The 15,998-nt window shown below is 41.1% G+C and overlaps 1 protein-coding gene across 2 annotated transcripts in view; it reads left to right on the top strand.

The window, feature by feature from the left end:
* slc24a4b (solute carrier family 24 member 4b) overlaps window positions 1-13,008 on the top strand; it is a 41,786-nt gene extending 28,778 nt beyond the window's left edge. The window contains exons 10-17 of one of the 2 annotated variants that reach the window (XM_058613578.1): window positions 1,653-1,744; window positions 4,251-4,420; window positions 4,589-4,724; window positions 5,381-5,547; window positions 6,818-6,932; window positions 8,087-8,199; window positions 8,290-8,355; window positions 9,584-13,008. In XM_058613578.1, coding sequence (XP_058469561.1) covers window positions 1,653-1,744; window positions 4,251-4,420; window positions 4,589-4,724; window positions 5,381-5,547; window positions 6,818-6,932; window positions 8,087-8,199; window positions 8,290-8,355; window positions 9,584-9,739 — 1,015 coding nt within the window. In that variant the 3' untranslated portion in view covers window positions 9,740-13,008. Of the gene's footprint in view, window positions 1-1,652; window positions 1,745-4,250; window positions 4,421-4,582; window positions 4,725-5,380; window positions 5,548-6,817; window positions 6,933-8,086; window positions 8,200-8,289; window positions 8,356-9,583 lie in introns of both variants that reach the window. The other variant, XM_058613577.1, reaches the window with a different exon arrangement.
* Window positions 13,009-15,998: the final 2,990 nt, after the last annotated feature.

Genomic DNA, 15,998 nt, shown 5'->3' with positions numbered 1-15,998 from the left:
GTGATTTTGTCCATTTTTCCAGAATAATTTTCCATATGTGGTATTGTTATTCACAACTTACTGCATGTTAAAATAGTGTATGAACAATTTAAAATTAAAGCAAAAGTTTTATTCAAAATAAAAAAAACACCGCAGTTGTACACAAGTACCAGATTTTGCGTATAACACATTTACACTAACATTTGAGTTTTTGTCTCAACGTCCAAAAACAGGCCAAAAATGGAAACTATATGTACAGGCGTTTTCCCCAACTCTCTTCACTCTGGTGACAAAGATGCTGATTCTCCAGCTTCCTGCAACAACACGAGTGAAATTACCAGAATAACCACATGTTGGTTACAAACAGCAAGTTTATTATGTATTTTTTTCTAATTAGAGTACATTTTTGTTTTAGCTCTAAATGACGTCACATACATCATTTCAATGAGGTTGAGACCTTTACAGTGTTCTAAAGCAGGCATGTCCAAAGTCCGGCCCACGGGCCAATCACAGCCCTTGGTGAGATTTTGTACGGCCGCAGCTTTGGTTTTATAATGTATTATTTATGGCAAGGGACAGAAAATCGTGCTCACTCACGTGTCAGTAGCTCAGCTGGTCAGGAGTTTGCTTTGAAACCAGAGTCCCGGGTGTGAAACCCACCTGTGACAGACAGACATATGCACTCATCTCATATTATGTTATTTGACTCCAGATTTGAAAGAAAGGCTTTCTTTTTTGCTTTTTTTCCACTCCTGCGTGGCTTAGATTTAGTTATATTTCCATTTAAAATTAAATAAATGTAAAGGTCTGAGGTGATCATTAGCCCCCTGGAAATCTTTGCGTTATCAAACCTGGCCCTTTGGACACCCCTGTTATAAAGAAACCCGACTGTTCAATTAGGAAATGATTGATGTGGAAAGAAATAAGACTGACTCTCGGCAGCATGAAACCTGAGCAGACTGCTGCTCGAGGTGTTTGACCATCTGCCCCGACCAGTTGGAGAGATAGAAGAGAACCGGGCGAGAGGGAATAGTGACATTTATACATAGATCAACACATGGTAGTAGTGGTGGTGATGGTGGTGTCAGACCCCTGCAGAATAAGGACAGAGGAGAATGTGTAAATCTTATCTAAACATTTCCAGGGTTGACTCTTTCTGCTGCTGCTGATGTTGCCTCTGTTGCACATAATGTTCAAAGGCAGCAGCAGCAGCAGCAGCAGCAGCAGCATCATCAGCTCTCTGCGCGCTTCAGTATTCCGTGTGTTTTTCTGTGCACTCGGATGAAAACTCACTGTGGCCTTGTGATAAACATCAGTGAGGATTTCTGTTTGTAATGCAAAAACATCACACTTCAGCCAATTTTTCTTTAGTGTAATGCTGATGCTTGTTGTTTTTTTTTTCTTTAAAGAAACTAGGCCACCCAACTGTAAATTCATCCTATACAAGTTTGCACTGTGAACACTTTATTTTGGCTAATTAAAAACATTCTATATTTCAAAAGAGTTGTGAGCCTTTCATCTGAAGCTCCGACCCCCTCCTCTGTTTGCAAACATGAATCTCTGCACAGATTTCCTCATCTTGCTTGTTTTTCCTCGCTGAACTACTTCAGTGTGTCTAATGTCAGGATTATGTTCCATCTGTTTTTTTTTTTCTTTGTTGTTTTTTTTACTAGATTTAACTCCAGCATGCAGAGGCTTTTCATGGGGAAGTCGAAAAAGAACGTGGCCAACGGTAACGCCGCGGCCAGCAGTGAGATGGAGGACGGTAATACTAGTTATGACTATGTTTTGGATGACGACCCGTCATTGCCGTTACTCTCGGCAGGTAAGGTTAACCAGACAGGCCGGGTTCCCCCCCCCAAAGTGTTCTCTGATGGGAAATGAATCAGATTATGTTGAAATATCCTGAGCTTTGACTTGATTGTCTTCTTCTTCTAGTCTGTCGCTTTCAGTCCTGGCTCCTTGTTGCTGAACTCACTTCTTCAGCTTTGTTTGACATTCAGTTGAAGATTGGCTAACATCGTTCTCTATTTCCTCCTTTTTCCTCTAACTATTCCAAAACTGCGACTCAGTGATGTCTAACCCTCCGCACTTTGGCTGCATTAGTGTTCACATGCCTGTCTGTTTAGCCTTACTAAACTTCTCCTTGCCTGCCGTCAACAGTGTTGTGCCGCTGTGTGTGTGTGTGTGTGTGCCAATTCTTTCTGCTCGCGTGCTACTTTTCTTCCGCCGCTCTCCCGGGGGCTCCTGAAGTGGTAATGAATTTCACGAGAGGAAATGTTTATACCAGCTCTGTTTACACTCTTAATTTATGTGCATGTATAATGAGTCAAATTAAGGCAAAGTTAAAATAACGGCGTCCAACGGAACTTTTCCTCCATACACACTGCATCTCACGTTTAGAACAAAGAGAAAATGAGGCTTTACAGGTGTGTGTCTTTACAGAGAATCATATTTTCTGGGCCAAAGAAGTGTCGCAGATTGTCAAAATCAATCTCGCTCGACGGGTAAATATTTACAACTTCAAAACTGAAGGGACATTTTTAGGCAGCTATTTAAACATTCGCTGACTCCAAATCTGCCAGACTAATCAATTTCTGGTTTGTTTTTTGACTAAGTGCTCCCATCATCAGGTCTAGTCCTGTACATTTTGGTGCCAAGTAACTCCTCAGACAAACAAAGCTAGTTTTCTGCGAAAAAATGAAACGTACAGTATATGAATGTCAGACAGTCCTGCTGACGACAACGAGACAAACACGTTAATAAACGAGTCATAAAACACTCTAGTATGGTAGTCAACACAGAAGTTTACAATAGAAGTATGGACACTAGAAAAACAGAAATAAATACTCTACATATTAATAAATAATAGTAAATGATAATGAAAACAAAACACTGTTTTGTAACGGATCATTGAAATTAGAAGTCTGAAGTTCCATACGCTTGCTTTTTCTGTTATATTATTAGGTATGTTCATTTGTTAAGCAAATTAAGGCGCCCATAGGCAGATTTTTAATCATATGTATGTGTATATATATATATATATATATATATATATATGTGTAAATGTATGTGTATATATATATATATATATATATATATATATATACTGTGTAAATATATACATACATACATATTTACTATTATATTTTTCTTATTTTGAGGTTGTCTGGTGTCCCTCCAGTAGGTGGCGCCCTAGGCGTCTGCCTAGATGGCCTGCATTGACTCAAACCATAAAGAGGCCAAGGTTGTATGTTAGATCTGGACGACACCTTTGACCTTATTTATTCACTGGGACTCCATTCTACATACATGTATAGATGTAATGTAGTTTTAACATGGTCGTCATTGTCCAGTGTAAACATTTGTTTCTAAATTTAGAGAATTCTGTGTGTTTTAGAGTTATGGAAAGATTAAATAAGAATTCTTTCTAAATCAAACTAGTCAAGTCAGTTTTTATATTGCCCGTTTATACAGTAAAAACCACGTATGACCCAAGTGCTGGACGGCCTAAAATGAAAAATTGAACATATATTTAACAGGACACAGAAAAAAGAAGTCAAACTATTTTAAAACTCTTTGCATAATGTGAAAAATGTTCAAAAACCTATGCATATACATCATCATATACAGTTTGTTTCCGCACCCTATAGTCTCTAGGCAACAAGCAACAGGAAGGCACCGACATAAGCTGCTTAGTTACAGGGAACACGAGATGTGGGAGAGGATTGCAAGACGGATAACTTTCAATTTATCTTAGCGTGGACAGTCGTGCATTTGTTTAAAGGATGGTTTTACACCTTAACTTTTGATTTATGTTGATATTTATTTGGGAAATGTATTTTGACATTGAGAAAACCTTGCTTATTGCAGCTTTATACCGTGATATAGTGTCAGAATGGCTCCGGTTCAGCACCCATTTAATATTCCATAATAACTTGGCCCAAGAAACTGTCGCACAACAGTTAAAAAAAGAAGAAACAAATGTTTATGGTGAAGTATGTGTCGCTCGATAGCTACGGGCCATTAAAAATTAGCTCTGTATATTATTGTAAAGTTGTACTCTGCACTTTTCCTAATGGGCTGTAATGGATTCATGACGAATCACTTTTAAAAACCCGCATGAAAAAGCACTTCACATTACACGATGAAATGGTGTCGACGTGTACGTGAATTGTGTGATAACCTCCTCGATCGAGGATTAAATTCCTCCTTTTTTTTTATTTTTTTTTTTATTACATATATTATTACATCCATCCACCTTCTTTTAGTGAAGCCCAGCAAAGCTTACAGCCGCGGCTCAGTGGTGATGGTGGACGAGATCATGAACGCCAGCCCGTCCAAGTTCAGGTTCCCGGAGGCTGGCCTTCGCGTCATGGTCACCAGCCATTTTGGACCCAAGACCCGCCTGCGCATGGCCAGTCGCCTCATCATTACAGAGGTACAGCTGCTCGTTCACACTCCAACACCTTCGACTTAGTGACTTATAAACTCCAATTTAGTTTTTGTGTGGTTTTAATTACCAACTAACAAAGCAATTTTACAGGAGCGGTCGCGGCGTCTGCTCATGTGCCCTTTGACTTAGTTTGTTTCTTTCTGAAAGCGTCAGAAGTTGGTTCAAGCATCCAACGGCGTGGAGACACAAGTGGTTGACGGCAAGGTCGAAATCGAGAACGGGAACGTGCCAGAGGACAAACCCCCAGAGGCGGAGGAGAACGAAACCATCTCTCCGTTTGGTATTCCAAGTATGTGATTCAAGTCTTTTTACGTGATGAATGTGTGTTATGTATATAATTATGAATAATCCTCACATCTTTGATGTTTCGGTGATGTATATCTACTGTATATATTCATTTTACACGATCTTGTTTTGCCTGTTGTCAGACATTATTCAGTAGAATTTGTCATCAGACAGCTCTGCTCAATCTGCTGCAGAAATCCTTTACGCTTCAATAGTTATTGATGTCCCTGCTCAAATGAAGTCGGTGGCTATGTATGTATATATATATATATATATATATATACACACACATATACATATACACACACACACACACACTGACTGATAATGATGCTCTTTGACGGCTCCGAGTGGGGGCTGCTCTTTTATCCGTCACTTGCCGCCGATGTGAAAAGAATCTGATTAATCTGATTTAGCGTGTAATAGGCCAATTCATCTCGGCGGGTGCAAGTGTTTGTTGCATTATATTGGGACAAAAGAAGTGGAAGGGAGGAGGAACGCTTTCCTTTGGCGCATGAGGTGCCGGAGTCGGCGCCGAAGCCAGTGGAAGAAATTTAAAAAAAACCAATGGAAGCAAAAACTCCAGAGACGAGCAAAAGTGGGAACAAATGGAAAAAAACACGAGCTAATCTGTTGTGCTCTTGTGTAATTGTGCTGCAGGGGGCTGTGGCAGCAGAGTGAAGTGGCTGATCTCGTGGCCTCTGCTCCTCTTGCTGTTCTTCACCGTGCCAAACTGTGCCAAGCCTCGCTGGGAGAAATTCTTCATGGTCTCCTTCATTCTGTCCACGGTTTGGATCGCAGTCTTCTCATACCTGATGGTCTGGATGGTGAGTGGACTCTTCCAAGGTCATCTTTACTTGGGTCTGTAAATGTGACTTTGTTATGATCAGACATTATACAAGTCCATCTTTCAAATGTGAAGTTTAGCTAACTTTGGTTTATATTCAATGAGTTCTTTTATTAAGACTTCATATCTTTGGGCTTTTTTTTGGCAACTATTGTTTGTTTTATTGCAGTGATTCCCCCCCCCCCAAATAAAATGTCTTCAAGCATCCATAGTTAGCTAATAGCTAATTGTTCTATAGTTGGCTACTAGCTAATTGTTCTATAGTTAGCTAATAGCCGATTGTTCCATAGTTGGCTAATAGCTCATTGTTCCATAGTTGGTTAATAGCTCATTGTTCCATAGTTGGCTAATAGCTAATTGTTCCATAGTTGGCTAATAGCTAATTGTTCCATTGTTGGCTACTAGCTAATTGTTCTATAGTTAGCTAATAGCCGATTGTTCCATAGTTGGCTAATAGCTAATTGTTCCATAGTTGGCTAATAGCTAATTGTTCCATAGTTGGCTAATAGCTAATTGTTCTATAGTTAGCTAATAGCTGTGTTCCATAGTTGGCTAATAGCTAATTGTTCCATAGTTGGCTAATAGCTAATTGTTCTATAGTTAGCTAATAGCCGATTGTTCCATAGTTGGCTAATAGCTAATTGTTCCATAGTTGGCTAATAGCTGATTGTTCCATAGTTGGCTAATGGCTAATATACGTAAGAATAAATTAGACAAACTAATACACAGGTCGACAAAGAAAAATTAAGACGAATGGCATATTATGTATTGTTATTATCACAATTCAAAACAGTGGATATAAATAGCAGGTTAACCTACATACAGTAGCTACAGAAACATTACACCTGAGTCTCGTCTACAATAAATTAAAATAGAAGTCTGGCTTGAAACACATTGTTGCAATTACATTTATTGTCATTTGTGAGAATTTGGGGCTTGGGTTTGTCTTTTTCCCAAAAAAAGAAATGAAAACTTAATCTGTGGGAATGGTTGTTTAAAGTAACCCTAAAGGACCTTGTGTTTGACAGGAGACTGTAAAAGTAGATTTGCCTATGAAATACAAATCAATAATTCCTAAAAACGATATATACACAGAGCCAACAACAGTTTTAAGTATGTAAAGTACAGTAAATACTTGGACGTTATCCTCTAGGCAACATTAAACACTGTTAGTGTCCGAATATGAGATTGTTTTCTTATCCAAGCGTGTGATGCTACATTTCATCCCTGACACTGTGTGTTCCTCTCAGGTGACTATAATTGGCTACACTCTGGGAATCCCTGATGTCATCATGGGCATCACTTTTCTGGCAGCAGGCACCAGCGTCCCAGACTGCATAGCCAGTCTCATCGTCGCTCGGCAAGGTGTGTGTCCTCTTTTTATACCCCTGTTCAGTACTACTGTTTTATTATGGTTTATTATGCAGCCGAGAGCCAAAATGTGACCATTGCGGTTACGAATCATGAATTTAACAGCACCAATTTGCCAGGACGCTGCCGTTTTTTAAAAATAATCTTGCACGTTTATGATCCCTGATGTCGAATCATTAAAGGAAACAAACATTACAAATATAGCTGGTGTGTTTTGCGGATAGATTGGGGTCAGTGGTTTTCTTTATTCAAGTAGATGCTGTAAACGGAACAAGATCTGCAGTGTTAAGGTAACACTAGAAGAGTTGGGACTAAATACCCTATGAAATAGTGTTAAAGCTGACTTTTTTCATTCTTACAGTAACAGTGAAAGGGTTCAATTTAACACTATTTCAGAGTTCATTTTGTATAAATATCTACTGCATCATAATGTACACACAGAAACTTTTTTTTTTTTTCACCTGCGATGCAGGGTAATACATTTTTCATGTTGGAAGAGTACAAAGCACAGACACGAGAGGAAATGGTGCAGAGCTGTTTATAGACATTAATAGTGTGGCTCTGCGTCATTTGCATCCCAGTTGAATAAGGTTGTGGCCCTGGAGAATATCGCAATGTACAGAACAGCAAAAAAAAAGTGTAAAATCTAAAGTTGGGGAAAAAGAAAGTGGTGAATTTGACCTGAAATTCAAGATGTGCCTCGTAAGTGAGATGGCACGAGCAGGGGGAATTTATTGACGCTTTGGGGCATCAAGGAGAAGGATGAGCAGCGCAATTCTGAAGTTTGTCCTCCTTTTTAATACCTGTTCACACATGTGAATGTATATAAGGCACTGTGTCGTGTAAAGAGTCAAACACTCTGTCCCTGAGCTGTAGGGCACTGCTGCCTATAGTCCCTGCCTAGACTGAAGTCTAGGCCCATGATATCTTTGTCCTTGGTTGCCATGGCAACTGCCACTGGAGAATGGGGACAGTGCGTCTCCATCAGTGTTTTCACTGGCGCTATTGTTTTACAGCCCGACTGTGTTTAAAGCGATGGAAACGCTGTCTAAAAACTCTCTAATGAGAGAACATGTCCTCCACACAGCTGCGGCTCCAACATCACACACACACGTGTACGCATACACACTCTCTCTGTTGTGTTGCAGGTCTGGGAGACATGGCCGTGTCCAACACCATCGGCAGCAACGTGTTTGATATCCTGGTCGGTCTCGGGGTTCCCTGGGCCTTGCAGACCATATGTATAGACTATGGATCAGAGGTAAAGCGTTGTTTTGCCTTGTAACAGTCTTTCCATCACCGTAGAGTCATCAGAATGAGCAACGGCTGATCTTGGTCTCGTGTGTTGCAGGTGATGATCAACAGTCGGGGCCTGGTGTATTCGGTGGTGCTCCTGCTCGGCTCTGTGGCCCTCACGGTGAGCAAGAGTTCACGTCGGTTACTAGTCAGCTCATGCTTATTTCTATAGCTTATTAGGAGTTCATTTGAGTGCTTTACAGGAGCTAAATAAGTAGAAACGTAAGACAAAGTAATAGATAACTTCAAATATGACTTAACTGCGTTATGTTTTTACTACTGTTTTGTGTTAAGGGCAAAAACATGTACCGTATTTTTATATAATTCCGTAACATTGATGTTTGGCTGCTGTCATCACTAACTGATGCACTGCATTGCAGGGGTGACTGAAGCAGGTTATGTAACTGCTTCATAAAAATGTAAAAGATTCCCTGTTGTATTGTACTGTGGCTCTGGGTTTCTTGTAGCGGGGGTTTTTCCAGTTAAATGGAACAACTTTCAGGTCACTGTTGGTTTCCACTGCGTTTGATATCAAGTGCAAAGTTCTAAGAAAACTATGACGTTAAAAAGAACGGGGGATCTCATACAGTCAGGGATAATCAAATGATATCACCTCACTTTAGGGCTGAACAATTAATCAATAACAATGTTTGTTAGAGTCAAAATATCATTGTCTTCATCTATACACACCTTATTCTACAGACTGAAGAGAACATCTTTGTTACCACACAGATCCGCACAAATATCATTATTAATGATAAATATCATTATTAATGAATAAAACCCTAATAATTTCCTTTAGCATAATGTAAATCAATATATGAGACGACGACACGTCTGCACTTCTGTTCAGAAGCCTCACAACCATAGACTGTTTATAAAAATGGACATAGATGGATGATAGATAGATAGATAGATGCTAGTTAGCTTAGATAGATAGATAGATAGATAGATAGATGCTAGTTAGGATAGATAGATAGATAGATAGATAGATAGATAGATAGATAGATAGATAGATAGATAGATAGATAAGTGCAAAACAGTTGTAAATAATCATATCCAGTATCTGATTGCAAAACAAATTGGGTCGATAAAACTGTGTTATCAGAATCACAGAGCTGTCACAGAGATTGGGAGATAATCATGAATTACAGGTTGTGTTTGAAACGAGCGCATTTGTCCGTGATCATCTGATGAGAACAGATTAGGACAGAGGCGCAATACCAAAATGTGAAAAGAAATTGCATTTTATCGATTACCGAGATGAGAGTTTGAATGTGCCACATTTCAGTTTGGAGTCATCCTTTTTAAAGATTATTGTCAAAGATGATGCCTGTGTACATGCGCAGGTTCTGGGGATCCACCTGAATAAATGGAGGCTGACCGTGAAGCTGGGCATCTACGTCCTGATCCTGTATGCCATTTTCCTCTGCTTCTCCATCCTGATCGAGTTCAACGTCTTCACCTTTGTCAACCTGCCCATGTGCATAGAGGTGGACCTGTAGGAGTAGTAGTCGTTAGTTGCACAGCAGCATGTCTCGGAATACCAAAACCTCAAAGCTCTCATGGCACACCCAGACTTTGATTTTCTTTTTTCTTCTTCCAATAATACTGGACCTATCTGCAAGACCCCGTCCCCTTCTCATCCTTGTGATTCTTTAGTCCCAAATGTGATAAATTAAATATGAATTTCCTCCAGAGGGAGAACACTGTGATGGTGGATAGGTCTCTGTCTCCCGATCACACGGTTCCTTCCTTTTTTCTTTTTTTTTTTTAAATTTATTACAGGTGTTACCTGTTACTGCAGTAAAGTCTTTAGTTCCTGTGTGCACTCTCTGCCCATTTAGCATGCCTTTTTAGATGTTGGGGACGTCCAGAATCATAAGTGCCCCCCGCCCCCCCACCCCCCCGTTGATTGTTGGTGTGCGTTTTCATTGTTCACATTGTAGATTTCCACACACCCGTTTTTTCAAAGCCTTTCAACAAACCAAACTAGAGTTCTGTGAAGGGAAAAAGAGCAACCAAAATCTCATACGTAGAGCAATTGACCAAGATATTTCCCCCAGCACCCCAAAGAAACAAACAAAAAAAAAGAAACACTTTTCCTTCCTTTTCCCTCTTGACCTCTGGAGGAGGTTCTTGTCGTCGGCAGCTCCCCCTCCTCCAGTCCTGGACCTGACTCTCCCGGCATGGCCTTTGGCATCAGGGAGCAGATCGTGTTAGCGGTTCACTTCACTCGCCCCTTGCGCAACTCCTCTCCGCCCTCATCTGCTTGATTGAATCTACTTCTTCTTTTTCTTAACAAAAAAAAACAAAAAACAAAGAAAGAAAGAGGAAAAAAAAAAGACACCGTCAGGACACTCTGTTGTCGGAATAAGCCACAGTCCGTGTCAGTCGACTGTGAAGGTGTTATGCATATGCAGCACTGCACAATGTAAACTTGTAAACACGTTTATTTTTTTTTTTGTATTTATTTCTTTTTGTCTCGTATGAAATGTGGAGGAGGGCTTTGTTGCAAGGCGCACATGGAAAAATGGGTTTTCTTGCTTTTGTGCTGTAAGGAGATTTGACCACTCGGAGGGGTAGTAATGCAGGCTGCTGGGAGGGGATTCCACGCCAGTGCTGGGTTGTTCCTCTTTTCCCTCTGCACAACTTCAGAGAAGAAGCAAAACGACTGTCTCCGGATAAATGGGATGCATCTTATTTTTTGTCATCATCTGATGGCTTCTCGTCTCGAGAGCAGCGGCTGCGTGGAGAGAGAGTTGTTTTAAAGAAAAATGCAAAGAAACCAGGCAGTCACTTGTCAACACTGTCTGCTGTAACAGCCTTTGGACAGTAGGGGGTTCTGCAGCCCCTCTACCCAGGCCAAGGGTACAAACTACAGGTGTCGGTTATCAGGGAAACTTGGAAATGGACAACTCCAAGAGGCGGCGATGGTGATGGTCTATTGATTTTTGAGTTACATGTATATATTGCACTTTAACAGCCATCCTCTCATTCTGAATCAACTAGTGCTTCCTTCTGTGTGTGTGTGTGTATGTATTTTCAGTGTATATGTCTGAGTGTGTGCGTGAGAGAGAGAATTTTGTGTGTGTGAGTGTTTGTGTGTGTTCCGTACGTTTCTCACACCAGGCTCTCAAACAGACTGGAGCCCTGTGAACACCACGAGTACACACACGCGCACGCGCGCGCCTCTGTCTGCAGTTGCATGCTGGACAAACGCAGGCTCCTCCACAGCACAGCACAGCAAAAAGGCTGAGGGCTTTCCGGGCTTCGTCTCCATGGAAACCTGCCCGACCCATTTTACAAAACTCGGCAGCTACGTGCTACACTGCAATCCAGACGTTTTTTGTGTGTGTGTGTGTGTGTGTGCGAAGTCCACAAATGAGGCGCAGAGACTTTGAAAAACTGAAGTGGTGGTGATTTAATATATCCCTCTGTCACTCTGCTGGCAGCAGGCACTTGTATATGCAATCTCAATGTAAAGAAATCTCTGTGTGACGGAAAAGCCCCACCTGCAAGGTTGCCATATAAAGGACGGGGGAGGTCCCGTGAAGATGTGACGTCAGTTTGTCTTGTGGTACTTGATGTGTGAGCTCACAGGTGTAGGTGTGTGTGTGTGTGTTTCTCAGTTGAGCCAATAGTTCTGGACCTTTTCTGGCATTGTGGGAAGTCTGATTTCACCTCCTGCACACTGTACACACACCCCTTACCGCCCCCTTCTCTTGCACAAGGGCATTACATTTTCCCCTGCAACTCAACTTAAAGGAGCAGCAGGGAACACGTGGATGGATGAAAGGATGGATGACTCTCCTCCACTCCTGGGACTGTCACTGCTCCGTGGACCTGGGTGAGGGCAGACTTTAAGGAATTTTTAAAGAGAATTGGACCCCCCTTAAAACTGCTTTTATTCCAGGGTTCCGATTGCAGCGTTTGCTGGACAGAGGTGACCACACAGGGCCCACAGACTAACCCCTCACATCCTCGTAAACTTTCCTCACCCTCCAAACCTTCTCCAGTGGGTCTTCTGTACATACAGGACCTGTTTTTTGATGCTTTTTGTGGGGAAAAGGCATGTTTGTACTGTAAAATTGAGTTGATTCAGAATGTGCAGTGTTAAGGTTTTTAGGTTTTAGTTTTTTTTCTCTCTTCTGTTGCTGCTCTGTGTGGTCATGTCCCATTTGTCAGGTTTGAGCGGTAACACCTCAGCAGGGGAAAAAAAAACACTGCTTTTTTTTGTTCTGTTTTTCTTTCTTGTCCTCATTTTGACACGCGGCATCTGTTCTCACTGGTCGTCTGAATCTTTGTAACAAGAAGTCTGCGTTTGGAGAGAGGAGGCATTAAAAAAAAAAATAAAAAGTGATTTCCGATGCCATACTTCGTCGTAGCTCTGCATAAAAACCTAGATTGTATGGAAGTGGTATAGCAAAGTGAGCGCACACTTTAGACACACGCACACACGTTTAGCAGTTTCAAACGAACGTGAGAGAGGAGGATTGGTGTGTATTTCTTGACTGAATGCGACCCGATGCACTGTGAGCTCAATGTGATGTGGGAGTTGTTTGTCCAGAATAATAAATGATTAAAAAAAATAATGAGATATATATATATATATATATATTTAATGTAAAGTTAGTTACTATAAAAAAACATTACTGAGGACATCTGTATAACTTATATGAATGTATTGTCTTGCTATACTGGACATATCCAACCAATGCATTTTACTGTAAAGCAATAATGTGAAGAAAAAAGAATAAAATGGCAGAAATAATTCCTGTACGTCTCTCATAAGTTATTGTTTGTGTAAGTGCATACATTAAATGAAGGCATTTGTACATGTATCCGTTTGCTTGGGCTGTTTTTGGTTCATTTGCGGCATGTTTTTTTTTTACTTGTCTTATTTTGGATTAAAATCTGTGACAGGAACCAAGCACATTAGCGCTTACTTATTTGGTGTAAATCCAGATTAAATTGGGAAATAATCACAAAAGATCCCTGAAAGTAGGGACTAATCTTACTTTCTTACAGCCCTTCAGAGTCACTGTGACTTTTTATAGGGGGGGGGGGGGGGTTGGGAACCGCTGGAGTGAAATATCTAACGTAATAAAAAATCTGGCTTAATCTCAACCATCTGCAGCAGTAAACCACTGACAGACTGCATCAATATTAAAAATGCTATAAAACCACATCAGTCATAAGAGGCTCTTTCTCCCCCCCCCCCCCCCCCCCCCCATCGAAAACGTCTTTTTTGCCTTCTGGTACTTGAAGGTGATCAGTGACTTAGCGTTGCATTTTTTATGAAACTGAAGAGGCACAGGATGAAATATTGATGGTCTAAATCTGAGGACACAGAAACTGTGATATCCTGATTTGTAGTCCCGGATAAATCGGCTTCAGGAAGCGGGGATACAACATTTCCCATGGTGCAGTTTCATCATCTCTTGAAAGCAGCTGAAAAAGTCACTGAAGCGGCCCTTTTTATATTAGTATTAGTATTATTTTATCAGTATTTATTCTTAACTTTGCTCTTGCTGTGCGTACATTGTTAAATATTGGTATCAAGAGCAACCTATTTATTAAATTCGGAAGTGATGTGAATGTATCTTGTTCACATTAATTACTCCTTTTTCTTGCTGCTGACGATAATAATTAATAATTGAACCAAAAGACAAATTTTCCCCTCAAGGTAAAGTAGATTTTCTTTTCTTTCAGTGACTCTGCAGCTGTGATTACAGCACACACACACACAGGAAAAAAAGAAATAAAAAATTCTGGCTGTGCAAAAAAAAAACATTCAATGACTTTCAATTAAAGCTCCAATCTCATCAGCCGCCAATGAATTTACACCCAGCCAATGCTGCAGAAGTAATACCATGCAACAATACTCTTAATTTTGTGTGAGATCCGATAGCAAATACATCATCCAAGTCACACTTGTGCTTCTGGTATTGCTTTTCAATGGTTCTTGCTGGGCTGGGCTGGAGGAGAAGAAGAAACCATGAGTAGCCACCAGCAGGGGGCAATGTTGCAACAGGATTCTTAGTCAGACATTGCTTCAGACCTTTTTTTTTTTTTTTTTTTTTTTCCAATCTCAGTGAATAAGACTTTGGCATATGAAGTTTCAAACATCAAATTCTGGGCAAAGTCAAACCATGATTGAAATGAATAGATTCCTTTAAAGAAAAAGGACACTACGTAATTAGTTAAGAAATAATGGTGATGTCCGTCATCGGCGGGCAGACATGGAGCCATCTGGTGAGATCAGCAGGGCTCGAGCAGGCGACTGGTGCTTGTCCCTAATGAGCCAGTCTCTTGGCTACTGTGCTGCGGTTAACAAGCTCCTCTGTCAGTCCTGATCTCGTGCACTGATGAGTTCCCTCCCTGCCCCCTAACAAGGCCGCTTGGGCTTGCGAACGCCTTAACTTAACTCCCCTACACCATTTGTGTCACATATTCAGAGACAAGGCCCCTACACACACACACACACACACACACACACACACACATCCAGGCTTCCACACACTCAGCAGCACAATCTCTTCTTTGAAAAGTTGTTTATCTGCTCACCCGTTCGCCCCCACACTGAGTTTGGGGACGTTGCCTTTCCTCGTTTGTGCTCTTCCAGTGTTTCTGACTCCACACCGCTGTGCTGGGTTGAGTTGTTGTGCCGCAGTGATGGATGGCGAAACATTCTGTGTTGCTGCTGTTTGCTGCAGTCCCTCATCACTGTATCCCACGCTGCTGCACACAAAGCGTTATGGGATGCCCCGCGTGTCTTTATCTATGGGTTTGGGCTTTGGCTTCCCTCTGTAGCAAATCAGCTGTTGAGGTCGGTTCTCTTCTCATTTTTCCTCTAATGGTACGAGGACAATTTCACTCTTCAAAAACATCCGCTCATTAAATTCCTGCCTGTGGCCTGATTCAGTTAAAAAAAAAAAGAAGAAGATGTATTTAAAGTCTTAGTTTCTCTGGATAATTCACAAACCTCACTGTGAACCGTTTCCACTGGAGGAAGCCGTCTTTCTGTTGACAGCCACATTAGACTTTGTTGGCTCGCCGGCAGAAAGTAAACAGCCGTAACTGTGTCACGTCGAGCGACAGTATTTGGAGACTCTCAGCTTAATTAGGGTCATCGTCACAACCCTGGGAAGTTATTCTTTCTGACTCTTCCATGTCCTGTGAGCATTAGTGGAAACTTGTAAAGCTGTCGTGTGTAGATACGTGTGTATTTTTTCAGTGACAATACTCATAATTAGTAAAAGTACATGAGAGCGATGACACACAAGGCGATTAAAATGCCTTATAGATACTTCTATTCTATTCTATATCCTCATTTCATGGGCTGTTGGGGAAAACCCAGCTGTTTCTGACAGCTGAAGCCTCTGTTTGGGAAACTATTCCCTGTTGCAGGATTAACCACATCCTCCAGTGAAGTCACATGGTGCCGGGGTAATTCACCTCTGTATCACTGCAGCAGTGCAAGAAGTAAAACCACCGGAGGCTTTTTAAGGAGGCAGAATAATGGTCCAGGGCTGAATTGTTGAAGTCATTTGTACGTCATATCTGATTTAATTAAAGCAATAGAGTCATTTAGAACAGGAATCCATAAGCTACAGCTTCACTTAGATGATTTAATTCTACTTCACCCCTTTTCTGGGGTGAACTGTACGGTTATCACAATTGCTTTTTCATTACTTTAAAGCTCCAGTGCAGGAACCTCTATCGCCTCCTGTGGACCTCACAACGCTGTGGTCCTGATTT

This window comes from Solea solea, chromosome 17, assembly GCF_958295425.1.
Source record: "Solea solea chromosome 17, fSolSol10.1, whole genome shotgun sequence".
Classification (NCBI taxonomy): domain Eukaryota; kingdom Metazoa; phylum Chordata; class Actinopteri; order Pleuronectiformes; family Soleidae; genus Solea; species Solea solea.
This window is presented reverse-complemented; position numbering and strand designations above follow the sequence as displayed.